At 43.3% G+C, this 16,134-nt stretch overlaps 1 protein-coding gene across 5 annotated transcripts in view; it reads right to left on the reverse strand.

Moving 5' to 3' along the window:
• MAP3K4 (mitogen-activated protein kinase kinase kinase 4) overlaps positions 1-13,045 on the reverse strand; it is a 110,628-nt gene extending 97,583 nt beyond the window's left edge. For all 5 annotated transcript variants that reach the window (XM_028494779.2, XM_024122449.3, XM_028494778.2 and 2 more), the window contains exon 1: positions 12,842-13,045. In XM_028494779.2, coding sequence (XP_028350580.1) covers positions 12,842-12,909 — 68 coding nt within the window. In that variant the 5' untranslated portion in view covers positions 12,910-13,045. The remainder of the gene's footprint in view (positions 1-12,841) is intronic.
• Positions 13,046-16,134: the final 3,089 nt, after the last annotated feature.

Genomic DNA, 16,134 nt, shown 5'->3' on the forward strand with positions numbered 1-16,134 from the left:
CCTAAGCTGAAAACTTAAAAATGATTCCAATGGTAAAAAACAAACCCCCCCCCCCAAAACCCTGAGTGAATAAAAACACCCTGTGATACATTTACACAATGAAGTACTTTATAGTAACAAAAATAAAAGAACCACTATTACCCAAAACAACATAGGTGAATCTCATGAACATCATGTTGCATGAAAGATGTGAAATATCACTAAGTGTCAGGGCAATGAGGAGAGGAGGGTAGTGACCGTGCCGGGGGCAGAAGGGGTCTCTAGGATGCTGCTTTCTTCACACAGGTGATCTTTACAAGAGCAAGTTCACTTCTAGATAATTTACCATGCTACACATTTCATATATATATTATACAAATGTCTGTGTTACATTATACAACAGCAAATATTACACAAAAACTTAAAATAAAAAAAACCTGAGGGAACCTACCGGGTCCCACCTAATTGGTCAATTGGCCTCTCTTTCTCTTTCATCTCTGTATTATCAAATTCTGTGAATTGCCTATATAGTTGCCTCTATTATATATAATTCAATATGTAAGATTCTATACTTACAGAGAAACAGATTATACCTAAAATATATATAGGTATACTCTTTAATACTGCAATTCCATTTCCAGGATTTTATTCTAATAAAATATCTTGGATATACATAAAGACTGAGCCAAAAAGAATGTTCATAACATTGTTGTTTATAATAGCTAAAGAAATGGAAACACCCTAAAAGTCCAACAAAGGACTAGTTAAATTAATTAAGATCACAAGCAGCTTCCTGGAACAGAAACATCAGAAAACACTCAACGGGAGTCAGGAGGCAGTTGCTACACAACAGAGGCTCCCACTGGCAGACAGAGATTATCCCCAATACTATGTAATAAGAACCACTACATCCCACTTTAAGTTTTCCATCACCTACAGATAGGTGCCTGCTTTACTCGGCTGCTTCCCTGAAAGCACCCAGCATCAGCTACACTCCAGGGTGCCTGTCTTCAACAAAGAAGGGCCATCTCAGGGCCTGTGGAAAAGGGCTCTCCCATGTATTATACTGTCAGGTACAGGCTTCTGATGGCCTCTTTAAACAACTCTGAGATCACACCAGTGGAATGAGACAGGATTTACAGAACTCTTGTCAAAGTAATTCAAAAACAGTTAAATTACAATACTCCAATATAGAGGAATATTGTCTGTCATTAAATATGTTTAAAACATGGGAAAGTGCTCATGATATGGTAGCTTCTAAAGATAAAATGTATGGAGGGGAAATTTATATATATATAAACATATATATAATATATGTAATTTATATATTGGATTGGCCAAAAAGTTCCTTCAGTTTTTAAATAAAAGTCACATTCACATTCTTCATTTTCACCAAGAACTCTATTGAACAGCATATTATTCACCCTTCTGTTCCACTACCTTCTGCCATTTTTCAGGCATCTTCATAATTCCATCTTCCCAAAACTTTTTACCTTTTTGAGCAAAGAACTGTTCCAGGTGCCTCTTACAGTCTTCCAGGGAATTGAAATTTTTTCCATTAAGAGAATTTTGTAAAGACAGAAATAAATGGAAATCCGAAGGTGCAATGTCTGGTGAAAATGGCGGATGAATCAGAACTCCCCAGCCAAGCTGTAACAGTTTTTGCCTGGTCATCAAAGAAACACACTGTCTTGCATTATCCTGATGGAAGATAATGCATTTTCTGTTGACTAATTCCGGACGCTTTTTGACGAGTGCTGCTTTCAGTTGGTTTAATTAGGAGCGGTACTTGTTGGAATTAATCGTTTCGTTTTCCGGAAGGAGCTCATAATAGAGGACTCCCTTCCAATCCCACCATATACACAACATCACCTTCTTTGGATGAAGACCAGCCTTTGCTGTGGTTGGTGGTGGTTCATTTCGCTTGCCCCACGATCTCTTCCGTTCCACATTATTGTACAATATCCACTTTTCATCACCCGTCGCAATTGGTTTTATAAACGGAACGTTCTCCTTACCTTTCAGTAGAGAATCGCATGCGGAAATACACTTAACTTATGTGGAACCCGAACGTCAAAGCCATTAATGTAACCAAGCTGGTGCAAATGATTTTCAATGCTTGATTTGGGTATTTTGAGAATTCGGTTATCTCCCTCGTGGTATAACACTGATGGTTCTCAATTAATGAGAACAATCAACTTCAACTGGTCTACCTGACCATGAAGCATCATCCAGCGAGAAATCTCCAACACGAAACTTCGCAAACCACTTTTGACACATTCAATCAGTTACAGCACCTTCTCCACACGCCGTACAAATCTTTTTTTGTGTTTCAGTTGCGTTTCTACCTTTCTTGAAATAATAAAGCATAATATGCTGAAAATGTTGCTTTTTTCCTTCCATCTGCAATATTAAAATGGCTACACAAAAATCCACCAATTTGGTAAGCTTTTTCTTTAAATGCACGCTGATATGTTAGGGTATATGTCACAATACAACCCAACAAAATTGTCTGGAATGAAATTAAAGACAACTAAGCACTGCTAGAACCATCTTAACAGGAAAAAAACCAAACGAACTTTTTGGCCAAACCAATATATAAATCTCTCTCTCTCTCTCTCTCTCTCACACACACACACACACACACACACACACACAGAGGTAAAGAGGTAAAGCCCAGGAAAGAAATATGCCAAAATGTTAATGGTGACTATTTTTAGATGGTAGGATTATGACTGGCTATTTTCTTCTTTATACTTTTCAGATTTTTCTATAATTGACACGTTACTTTTATAATCAGAGAGATTTCTAACTGATTTAGAAAAGTGATTTCATTCACTTTTCTAAGGCAACAGCTAGACCAATTTGGAAAATATTACTCTTAAACATAATGCACAACATTTAAAAAAATGAAACGTGTCAAGTTAAACAAACAACTAAAAAGAAGTTCCAGAGAAAAAAGACTGAGCTGTGCCTAATGACCTAAAGGAGTCATTCAACCTGTAGTGTTAACACTTCTGATTTTAGTGGCATGATTTATGACCCTCGCACCAAAATTCCAAACACCTTTAGGAACAATATGCAAAATAATCACAGTTGAAGCAAAAGAGGGAATTTGGAAAAGCCAGGTCCCCAAATCCTCTTTCTCCTATGACTTCAACAGACGTAGAAAAAACAAATGTTTCTTGAATAAAGATTACTGCAGGGCTTCCCTGGTGGCTCACTGGTTGAGAGTCCGCCTGCCGATGCAGGGGACACGTGTTCGTGCCCCGGTCCGGGAAGATCCCACATGCCGCGGAGCGGCTGGGCCCGTGAGCCACGGCCGCTGAGCCTGCGCTCCGCAATGGGAGAGGCCACAGAAGTGAGAGGCCCGTGTACCGCAAAAAAAAAAAAGATTACTGCAGCTATTTTTAAATGTACCTAGCCTCAAAACATACTTGATGGTTTTTTATGAAAATTAATTACGATGGACTTCCTCCCTTGTCACCTTAAATGAAAAAATAAAAAGAAAAATTAATAAAGAGAGCTAACAATTACTGAGCACTTTATATAAAAGGCCATTATCTCATTTAATTTAGTAACAACCTATGAAGGAGGTGCTATTATTATTTGATTTTCAAATGAGCAAACTGACTCTGAGAGAAGTTAAGTAACTTTCCCCAAATCAGAGGCTACTAATTAAAAGGTAAGATTCAAAGCCTGTCTGTCCAGTACCAACACCTCTGTGCCCTCCAGTATATCCACCGCCTCCTCCATCCAACAAGTACCTGTGGAGAGCCTACCAATCATTAGACACTGTGCCAGGAACTGAGACCTAAAAGTCAGCCAAACAACCACGTCCCTGCCCTCCTGGAGTCTGATGGCTATTGAGGCCAAGAGACAATAAACAAACGCTCACACAGGTAGATAATTACAAATGGTGAGCTGCTAGAACACGGTGGAAAGCCATCGGGACTAGGATGACTCAGAACAGAAGGACTTAATCTAACTTACAGTGAAGGGGTGAGAGGTCAAGGGAAGGCTGGCCCTGAAGTAAGCGATGCTTAAAAGACCAGGACGAGGAGGAAGAATTCACAAGGCAAAGGAGAGCAAAATAGAACACCCAGGTCATCCTTTTCTTAAAAATATACCTGGGGGCTTCCCTAGTGGCACAGTGGTTAAGAATCCACCTACCAATGCAGGGGACATGGGTTCCAGCCCTGGTCCGTGAAGATCCCACATGCTGCGGAGCAACTAAGCCCGTGCACCACAACTCAACTACTGAACCTGTGCTCTAGAGCCTGCGAGCCACAACTACTGAGCCCGTGAGCCACAACTACTGAGCCCGTGAGCCACATCTACTGAAGCCCATGCGCCTACAGCCCGTGCTCCACAACAAGAGAAGCCACCGCAACACACACACACACACACACACACACAGAGCAGGAGAGAATGAGTTCCTTTTTTTTCTTTTCTTGAGGACTGCTCTACTGGAAAAAAAATTAAAATACATATTAGTGTTTCAGAGAAAAATGAACAAATTATCTAATGTACTCATATATTCCAACCCAAATTTTACTGTAAAATTAATACCAAATTTTAAACTCATCTTTACAACCCTTGTGTTTAAGGATAAGCAACCAAGAGAACAACCTTGAGACACAAGGATAAGATGCATTCTTATTCTTGCCTTTGGGAAATAATGCTGTTTTCAAAGAAGAAACAGTCGGATCCAAATCGTGCTTAGCTTCTTCAAAATGCCTTTTGATCATTTAGTGGATAAGCACAATGCTTGTTCTCCTGATTCAATCTCAAGGGACAAAGGACAAAGTATTTGCAATAGCATCTCTTTAAAATTTTGGTAGAGCCGTGTTTTTCAAAATGAGGGTCACAACCCATTGGTGGATAATAAAATCAATTTAATGAGTCATGATGAACAATTTTTTTAGTAGAAGAGAACAAAACAAGAATTATCAGCATATGTCATATATTACAAGGTCAAACATTGTTTCATAAATTTTTGTTTCAGTTATACAGCACCCACATACTGTTGTAAAACATATTTCCTACCATAGGTCACAATCACAGCCAGAGTTTCAACATCACCACCCCAGGACAGAAATTACAATCTTACTGCCTGATTGACCTGAAGACTGAGCACAGAAAAAAATAACAAGATCTCTAAAAAGGTTTGAGCACTGGCACCTCTTTATTCTGTGAACTTGAAATAAAGTTTCACGGGAAAAAAGTTGCGTACAATGAGTTTGGGGGAGATTTCAGGGTTGGGTGTTTTTTTTGCATTTTTTTTTCTTTTTCTGAAAACGAATCTTTCATCACTTCTCCACCCTGTAAAGTCCAATTAATCCAGAAAACATAGTATTCCATCCATGGCTGGAGTGTGGGCCTGAGCTGAAGAGCACCTTTAGCTCTGGACACTAACGGGAGCACAGGGTGACAGAAGGAACGGGAGGCGAGAGCCTGGAGACCTGGGTTCTAGGCTGTGACCCTGGGGAAGCTGCAGCCTCTGTAGGCTGGTTTTCTCACCTCTGAAATGAAGGGCATGGCTCAGATGCCCTGGTCCAGGAAGATCCCACATGCCACGGAGCAACTAAGTCCGTGCACCACAGCTACTGAGCCTGCGCTCTAGAGCCCACGAGCCACAACTACTGAGCCCGCGCCCCTAGAGCCCGTGCTCCGCAACAAGAGAAGCCACCACAATGAGAAGCCCGCACACCGCAATGAAAAGTAGCCCCTGCTCGCTGCAACTAGAGAAAGCCCGTGCACAGCAACAAAGACCCAACACAGCCAAAAAATAAATAAATAAATTTATCCTACACAAAAAGACTTCAGAATTTTAATGGTACAATAAAATTAATGCATGTGTTAAATTTTCTTCCAAACTATTTCCACTGAAAGACTAAAAAGGTTGACAATTTCTATTAATTTTACATCTCCAAACTAGTTGTCCTCTAATAAGCCCTGTTGAGAACATTCTACACTTCAGCAGTATCCTCAAATAGCCTGCTCACATGCAAAAAAAAAAAAAAAAAAAAAAAAGCTCCACTGAAAACATCAAATCTGATCAGCTTTAAAGCTTAGCATCTACTTTTTTCCACAGAAGGCTTACTTCTTCTGAAATTATGCTGAAATGAAATCCTCTTACAAAATGCTTTTGAAAGAATGCCTAATATATTCTTAATATCCTTCTCTGCTACTTTATAAACATTTGGCATCCATATGATCCATGAGACTAATACTTCTACTGATGTCTGCAAAATACAACAAATGAATGTTCTTACAGCTCAAAAACAAATGTTCATTTTGCCTATGCCATTAGTGAATAAATATCTAAAGGCATCTTGCACTCCATACGTGAGCGTGAGGTCTGTGGGAAATATAAGACTGTACCTACCACACCTACTTTCCAGAGAAATAACGTTCCTTTTAAAATACCGTGGTTTCAACCATGCCTCTTAAAAAGGGTAAAGTATTTTAACATAACATACATGTTGAGAATATAGTTATAGATCGAAGTAGTAATTCTACGACTATAAAGGCCACCATAGAGCAAGCCCTTTGTTTGTTACTGCTGATGTTGCTTGTATCTCAACTACAAACTCTGTTATCCAGGATGAACTAAATAATTAAAGAAAACCAAATGGACATCGTCAGCTCAGCATATATACTAAAATTTTAAAAAGGAAAATTTAAATTAATTTAAAATTTGGCAACAATAGTCTCTTTATATAACATACAGAATCTTATCAGTTTCAATTTAGGAACAATGCAAAGTAAAGAGACTTAAAATTATAAACGTACAGGAATTTGGACTCTCTAGCTTTTTATTGTAAAATAAAAACATGTAGCATTCACTACAAAAAAATTTAGGAAAATAGTAGGAAGTATCCCTTCAACCTTTTTTCTAGACACGTATATACTTTTTCTTCAATGGGTTCATATTAAGGATAAGGATTTTAAGAAGCCCAACTCAAATTATTAATAGTTTATGCAGAAATAAAGAATTTATCAATTCACATATCAAATCAAGAGAAAAATGGGGGTGAATGTAGCATAAAAGGACGATAGCCAAAGACTTCTTTTGGTCTCGTTTTCTCTGGGGTTCAGCATCACTGTCTGAAACCAAACTAGTTCTCTATGAGACGGTGACTACAGCTTCAGGGAGCTAGCTCTAGGCTCAGGACCCCACAGCGTACATTTCAGTTACCAAAAAGAGCTTTTCTGTCCCCCAGTTCCAATTTGAAAAATCCTAGGAAAGAACTCGAATGGCCTGGCTTGCGTCAAGCACCCATCCCTATAGCCAGGAGTGCGTAAGCGGAGGGCAGCTCCAATCTGTACCGTGCAGCTAGAATCGAGAGAGAGGTTTGGGTGAGGGGGCAGGACAGTCACAGCTGATGGAGAGATCTATACGAGCTGAGCAGCCACCTCAAGTATGGGCTACCATCTTCTGCACATGTTGTTGTATAACCTGCTTTTCTCATTGAACACAGTGGTGGGTATGTATAAATCTGAAGTACCTGAGAATCTCTTTAAAAGTAGATACTCAGGTCCCACTTGTATGAAGACTTATCTAGAAGGAATTATATCATGAGCATTTGCCCATGTCACTGAATATTCCTTAAAAACATGGTTTTTAATAGCTGCACAGAATTCTCATGTAGGTCTAAATTTTTTAAATTTAATTTTATGGACTTCCCTGGTGGCACAGTGGTTAAGAATCCACCTGCCAATGCAGGGGACACGGGTTCGATCCCTGGTCCGGGAAGATCCCACATGCCGCGGAGCAACTAAGCCCGTGCACCACAACTACTGAGCCTGCATTCTAGAGCCCGCGAGCCACAACTACTGAGCCCACATGCCACAACTACTGAAGCCTGCGCACCTAGAGCCCTTGCTCCACAAAGAGAAGCCACTGCAATGAGAAGCCTGCACACTGCAAGGAAGAGTAGCCCCCGCTCGCCGCAACTAGAGAAAGCCCGCGCGCAGCAATGAAGACCCAGCGCAGCCAAAAATAAATAAATTTATTAAAAAAATAAAAATAAATTTAATTTTATGACAAATCCAGAAAAACCACATACCATCATGATCTTTTTTGAACACAATACTCACAAGAGTCAAAAAGCATTTTATGAAAGCACCAACCACTGACATCTTTGCCACACCTTTTTCAGAAACTACGCCAAAGGATTCTTTGTCGGGGGCAGGGTCAGAGGAGTGGATTATGAGGAGCGTGAAGACAGGTGATCCTCTGAGACTTACCATTAGTAAAAATCTACCACTGAGGGTTTTTTAAACAGATGTCTTTAAGGGACAAGGATACAATATACCTCAAAGTAAAGCAGGAAAAGCAAGGTTTGTCATAATCTAATTAAAGTTAAGACTGAAGATTAAAAACAAACACACTATAACCTAACAAACTGAGGGAAGTTAGTGACCAGAGGAAAAAAAAACAACAGCCCGTGTGAAGTCTAGGGAAACGAAAACCTAAGAGTAAGACTCTTGTTACCTGCCTCTCATCCTAGAAGCAGGGGGTACGCCTGTTAGGGATGCAAGCCAACCTGGTCTGTTAACATTAGTCACTAAGAACATTCAACTAATTTCCCTAGCTGATGTCATGCTTACCAATCAATCTCTTCATTATACTTTGGCTTTCTACAGGCGAGAGAATACACTGACCCACCAGGTACAGACAAAGCCAAGTAGGAGCTGAAGCACAGTACCTGGACCTTGCTGACCTTATGCTGCCCAGGGAATGCCAGCTTACAAAGACCCACAGCAGTCACTGGCCAAACTCTTTTTCTAACATTTCGCCCATTTTCTCTTTAAAGAAATTATTTCCAATGGCCTACTGACTGGAGGCATCAAAGTGTCTTTATAAACAGTACCACCTGGTCAAATGAGAAGGCTAAAACAACAGCATGCTATGAGTCAAAATGATAATCACTGAAGAATGAGGAATTATTAAGTAACAGGAAGTTATTAAGGCAGTGTATCCAGTAAACAATCAAGACTTTATATCCCCTTATTTCAGTAGGGCTCAGAACAAGATTTACAAGACATTAAGAGAATGCAAGTGAAAGAAGTAGAAACAACTTCTAACAATATGACAATTAGAGGGAACCACAAAGTCCTTCTTGAAAGACGAGCTGTCCCCATTTCAGAACATGAAGGAGCTTCTGCTATCACTGGAGCCCTTTGTTACGGCTGTGTGGTCACTGCTTCTCTGCCTAAAGCCACCCCTGCCAACGGTATCTCCCCTAGTAAGGGTCTCAAGCCACGCCCATCACTGATGCTGCCGGGAGAACCTGCAGCTGCACCATAAGGTGGGTTTCGCTAAGGAGAATAAATAAGTGACATCCAATGGCAAGACTGAAACAAGCAGGCTCCAAGGGGACATTCAAGGAGAGGGAGAGATCAAATCATCTAGGAGGGACAGAATACTGAAGTACTTTTTTAGCAGTGAAACCCATTTTTTCAAATGAACTTATAAGAACCATATTATAAAAAGTAAATAAAGTCACTGGTTAAAAAAAGTTATTTCATGTAACAAGTCCTTTACACGGATCAATAAATGAGAACAAGGAGGCTATTTTTAAAAAATAAATTTATTTATTTATTTATTTTTGGCTGCACTGGGTTTTTGTTGCTGCACCACGCAGGCTTTCTCTAGTTGCGGGGAGCGGGGGCTACTCTTGGTTGCGGTGCGCGGGCTTCTCATTGCGGTGGCTTCTCTTGGTGCGGAGCACAGGCTCTAGGCACGCAGGCTAAGGAATTGGCAGCACGCAGGCTCAGTAGTCGTGGTTCACAGGCTCTAGAGCGCAGGCTCAGTAGTTGTGGCGCACGGGTTTAGTTGCTCCGCGGCATGTGGGATCTTCCCAGACCAGGGCTTGAACCTGTGTCCCCTGCATTTGGCAGGAGGATTCTTAACCACTGCGCCACCAGGAAAGCCCAAGGAGGCTATTTGTTTTTTTTTTTTTTTCCAAGGAGGCTATTTTTAACATAAACATTTTTATGAAAGCTTACAGGAGATAGGAGCAGTCTCGTATCAGCCTTAATAGCCAAGATCTGTGGGTTTTTTTAAGTGCAGATTCAAGAAATCACAAAAGTAAATTGTTCCAAATTAGTTTTAAAAGCTCTCCTTATAATCTCAGGATCCTCCTACAACTGACCCAGAAGCTTAAAAAAGAAATTATACAGAATGCTTATTTCTAAGTTTAATCACTAACAATAACAACTGCTATCCTTATCATGAATTATTTATCAAAAACAAGGACAAGAAGTATCCACCACTGACAACAGGCAGTAAAACCATAAGAGCACTATCGCTTCTCAACCTGTTTTGTGTTTCCCGGTCATTGCATAACTCTCACGTCAGCACGCGCTGGGCAGATGTACTGGGCTGGCACCCGCCGCCCTGATGCTCTGGCCAACGTGTGCGGGCCTGCTTTCCACAAAAGACCTGTGCATCAGATCAGCCTTCCTAATCAATGACACATCGACGTGAAGTGCATGAACAAAGATGGCAGATGGAGCTTTATTCTGGTCTGTCACAAACCAGTTAACCTAGCAGCACAAGTCACATTACTGGTCTCCTATGCGTTCAATGTGGCATCTAGCATTATCTGAAAATGCACGCTGAGCGTCTTTAAAATGGTTAAAAACATAAGTAAAAGAAATTCAAATAAACAACTGCAGAACACCTGAAGCATCTTTTACTAATGATCTACAGTAAGTTGGTCAGAGGTCAGCTCTGTGTATTAAAAAGGTGGTGGTGACAATGAGGGCATATAAAAGAAAAAATAACACCTTTGTCAAGTAATGTTTTACAGATTTGCTATTGTAAAATTAACTGCAATGTTGCTAAGAAAAATATTTCTAAGATCTTCTTGTTCGGTACACTGCTGTTCACTTAAAGTTGGATGAAGCCAATTATCCTGACCTATTTCTACTATAACAAAGACAGAAACCCGGCTGAAAACTCAAGGTTTCTTTTTATCATTAGAGAAACAGTCATTTTTTACAGCACATTTGCAATTCTCTCTGTTCCTTTTACCTAAGAATGTTCACATCCATTTTTTCCCAGAGTACAGTTATACAGAATTATAACTTCTGATCTGCCCGTTTGTATTATGAAATCAACTCTCTTCCTCATGGCGGTTAAGAACAGGGAATGTGCAGCCAGACCTGAGTTCAGCACTAACTGTGAAACCCTGGACAGAACACTTAACTTTGTGCCTCAGTTTCCTCATCTTAAAAAGAGACAGTAATAGTACGTTCCTCATTAGGCTGTTGGTCAAGATTAAATGGGCTAATAGAAGCAAAGGAAATGGCACATTTTAAACGATTAGTAAGTGTTCGCTATTATTATTTTTAAAGAAAAACTTAAAGGAGTCAAAATACTCAAAGTATGAATCCACTAACAAATTTATATAATAAACTTTCTGACAAAAGTTCTAAAAATGTTAGATGTATTCCAAAGGACCAAAATGAATTCTCATTACACCATGTACCATTATTTAGAGAAGCTGTTCCCTAAAAGTTCACCAGAGTATCTCGGAAGTACCTCAGAGTTAAGGAAAATGAAGAACGACTTTCTTCACAGCTTATAAAAACAAAAGAAATCTGTTTGGGCCGACTGGGTCATAACAAGCACGAATGTGGTTCCTGTATTCAGTTCTAACCACAGCTGCAGACTTTGTTTAAAATTTCTTCAAGGAGGAAAAAGAAAGAGGACACTTAACAACCCTTATTCCTGCAACTACAGAGCAAGACAGCAAGATGCAAGAGACGTGGAAGTATTTTCATTACAGGGGACAGGGGGCAGCAGTTTGCAAGTTTACACTGGGATGCAAAAGACAGGGTAAGAGGGCATTTGAACATACAAACGGAGGCATGTAAGAGAGAAATTCTTAGTTATGGTGAGTTTCATCTCCCGATCAGAAAAATGACATAAGAATTCATTAATACAGCCCCTAGGGAACAGAATGCAACGAACGCTTTGGGTACCAAAGTTCCACATTAGAGCTTCCTGTGGGAGCAAAGTTTTGGACAAATCAATCCTTCACTTGATGTGCACGTGTGAGCAACAATCTGCACAGCGCTACTACTCACGGCCGGTAAAGGGCCCTCAGAAAGAGAAACCAACCTGTTTGCACAGCCTAAATGCAGTTTCTCACAGGAGAGACAGCAGGCACACTCGAGGGGAGACAAACGGAGGGCAGGAGGAGAACGAAGGGGAAACAGCCAGTGTGCATCTGCTTCACGAGCGTCTACCTCTTTACTTGAGCGGGGGCGAAGAGGAGGTAGCATTTTCGCTTAGTAACGAGGGGCGTAGTTTCAGCGCGGCGCCGGTTCGGAAGCCTTGGAGGGGGAGGGGGAAAGGAGGGGGGGTACCAGTCCCGGCAGGACCAGGGGCGCCCCGCTACGCTCCCGCCCCGCCGCATTCCCGGCGCGCGGCGAAGCTGCAGGGAGGGCCGGCGGGCTGAGCGCTCGGCCGGACCCGCGGCGCCCCGGCAGGGGTCCCTGGGCCGACCCGGCCGCCGTGCCCTCCGTCCAGGGCTGCACCCCGCCCCTCCGGCCCGCTCCCGCCTCGCCTCATTCCCGGCGCGCGGCGAAGCTGCAGGGAGGGCCGGCGGGCTGAGCGCTCGGCCGGACCCGCGGCGCCCCGGCAGGGGTCCCTGGGCCGACCCGGCCGCCGTGCCCTCCGTCCAGGGCTGCACCCCGCCCCTCCGGCCCGGCAGCCTGGATGCTCCCGCACCACCTGGCGGGAAGCAGAGGCCCCCACGCCCCCTCGGGCCCCCGACCGAGCTCGGGCCAGGACGAGACCCGCTTTCTGCGCCGGGCCCGCCGCGGCAGCCCCACTCACCTCGCCGCCCGGCAGCGCTGCGGCTCGGGTTCGGGTTCCGCCGGCGGCGGCGGCGGCGGCTCCTCCATGGCGGCGGCGGGAGTGACGGCGAAGGCGGGCGGCGGCGGCGGCTTCTCTCATCCGTGCACGGAGCCCCGCATGGCCGCGGCGGGCAGTAAGCTGCAGCCTGGCGCGGGGGACCGGAGCCCCGGAGTGCAGGAGTGACTCGGCTCCGCCTCCGCCTTTAGCCCGCCGCAGGAGCCGCTCGCACCGCGGCCATCTTGGAGACGGCGACCGGCCAGCGCCGGGCTACGGCGGGTGGCGAGGGACAAGCTTCCCAGGGAGGCGGCGGCGGGCGCGGGGATGGACCGGCGGGGAAGGCCGGGGAGGGCAGGGGAGGGGAGGGGTGGAGGCGTAGGAGACCGGGCGGCAGACAGCTAGCAGGTTGGGGTAGCGGCGCTCTGCCCCGGGGGCCGGGTCTCGCCGCCGCCGTCTGGCTCCGCTCGCGGGGAGTGTGCGGTGGGCTGTGCGCGCCGGTGCTCCCAGGTGGTCAGCGGGGGGCGTGCACCGAGGGCCCCGGGAAGGGCATCGCGGCCTGGGTTAGGCGGCGACTCCTGACTTTTAAGTGCTTTGTGAACTTTAGCAAGAGGATCGTCGCCAAACGTAGATGCCATCCTTAGAAACAGGGATGGATGTAACGCTCACAGCTCACACGCGGGCGTGGAGGCCTTGGGAGAACCTGTGAGTCCTGGGGGCCGGGGGTGCACTCCGATGAAAGAGCAATCTTCAACACACACACAAGACTCAGGGTTCTGAGACTGTGTAAACAGAGACTCTGGAAACGCAGAACATTAAAGTTACCCTGCTATCAACAGGGCGGGAAAGAACACTGATCTAACCTTCTAACCTCTGGATCACAAGAGGGGGTATTGATCTTCCAGAAACTCGGGCTGGAGTGCTCCTACACTAAAGGAGAAAAAAGAAAACAGTTCTAAAGATTATTTCAGATTTATAAAAATACTGTTGAAATATCACCGCCTCATTTACTCAGAGAGCATCTGAGTCTTCACAGTTTTAATTTGCAAATATTTACAAAATTTCCCTTAAGGTGAAGTCCAGAGTTAATTCAAAAACAGTATCGTTTAAAATTAAGTACATTTCTATTGATTCAAATGCACTGGTTTTCAAAAGCTCATTTGGTGGAGCTTGAATACGTAAAATACACGTTTTGATTAAACGTTGGTAAGAAAAGTGGCCAAGATGGAAAAGTTTAAATATGATTATATTTAAAGGCCAGTTAGCCATGTCGCATTCATAAGTACATTATACTGTATATAAATATATGTGTATTTCACATAAATGTGTGAAATTAGCTATAGTGCATTCAAAGTACGTTACAGAAATGTCTCTGTAGTTTAAGAACTTTTTCAGTCTATTTTCTTTATTAAGATAGTCTATTATTATATGACCTGATAGTGCTGAATTTCCAAATTGACATTCATTTTATTTACTCAAAAACAGTTTTTCAACAAATACTTACTAAATGCATATATGTGTCAGGAACTAAGCTAGACGCTGGGGATATAGTAGTAAGCAAAACAAAGTCTTTTCCTGGTAGAGGTAACATCCCAGATGAGTAAGGGGAAGAGAGAGGACAGAAGAAAAACAAACAAGTAAATACTTAGCATATCAGCGGGTGAGAACTGCTATGGAGAAAAGTAAGCTGGGAAGAGGCTGGAGGGGACAATGCTATTTTACACAGATTGGTCAGAATAAAGTTAAGTGATTTGGTCATAGCACTATTTCAAAAGAAAATTGTGATAACTTCTTACTTATTGAATTTCACATTTTCTTTTGAAACAGTGGCATGACCAAATCACTTAACTTTGTCCTCACTAGCGCATCTTGAAGTATTGTAAGGGTTTGAATCAGTTATAGCTCACAAATAACTCGTGAAGACAGTCACCCTGGGGCCTGTCCTCAGGTCTCCCCGCTTGTAAATCTATATTTGATGTATGGACCAGCATTTGAGAGATGTGTGGTTTGCTGTTGTTTTAATTGCCACTTGAGGGTACTATTTTAGCAGAAATCAAACAAATTTACACTTAACTCATCATGTAAGGCATGTAGAGACCCAAGTTAACTAGTACTAAGTGTTCACTTTAAGTGCTGTGAATTTTTGCTTCACTCAAGTTAATTTTGTGTCCCGTATCAGCCTCTTTTGTTTTTGTTCTCCTCCTATCCTATGCCACTTCGTCTCTGCAATTCGGTACTCCAGCTTTCAAGATCTGAATTTATTTCCTCCTTATGCACACCAACCTCACTCCCGCTCCTTGCCTGTGTTCTCTGACTTGATGAACTACCGCACCTTCACCCAGTCAGAACTCTGAACAACCACCCACTCAGCCCCTGACTGATGGGTCCAAGTCCCACCAAACTCTCCCTCCCTCTGGAATCCCTTCACTTGTCTCCATCCTCGCTCGCTAGTTCAGACCACTGTCGCATCTCCCTGGATAACCGCGACGGTCTCCAGCTCTCCCTGCCTGTTGCAGTGCTCACTCCCCAACCAGTCTCTTCTCATGCTGCAGGCCACAGTAGCCTTTCTGAATCTGATCTAAACATGTCACTCTTATCTAATTCATTTTACTGACATCTCGTTGCTGTCACAATAAAGTCCTTACTGGACCTTTTTGAGTTCTTCACATGCTCCATATCTGATCCTGCTACTCGGATTGTGCAAAAGGAGGTTCTATTCCATCACACTACCTTTCCACTTGGCCCGCCCTTTCCAGTCCAAGCCGTGCCTGCTTCTTCGGAGGCCACCTCTCACCTGGTGACGCGCTCTCCCTAGGGCAGGCACAAGATGCGGGCACTCCTGAAGGCTAAGAATTGGCATCCGTTCAAATGGTGATTTTAAAATAGTTGTCCAAGAGGGAAAATCTGATTTCATCTTAATAAAAACTATTCTTTACGCACTAATTCAAGGGCACTGTGTGAAGAAAACTCCGCAAAGTATTTCCCAGCTTTCTGTAGTTCTAGTTTTCCTAACGTTCCTTTACAGTCCTCCGAGCCAGAATCCTTCTTGGAAGACACATTAGAAGCTTTCCGTGTTACAGAATTAAACAGATCCCTCTCCTCTAAGCAACACTATACCGTGTGTTCTTCGATGTTGGTATTCAACCAGCTTTGACCACTGACTTTGAGGGAACAGAGAGGCACGCACATGCGCCTGCCACAGAAACAGCAACACAGACCAGCGTCAGGGAGACTTGTTTTCATTTCCACCTGAGCGTACTGTCTATTTCAGCAGGAAC

The sequence above is a fragment of the Physeter macrocephalus genome, chromosome 10 (assembly GCF_002837175.3).
Source record: "Physeter macrocephalus isolate SW-GA chromosome 10, ASM283717v5, whole genome shotgun sequence".
In the NCBI taxonomy this organism is placed as follows: Eukaryota; Metazoa; Chordata; class Mammalia; order Artiodactyla; family Physeteridae; genus Physeter; species Physeter macrocephalus.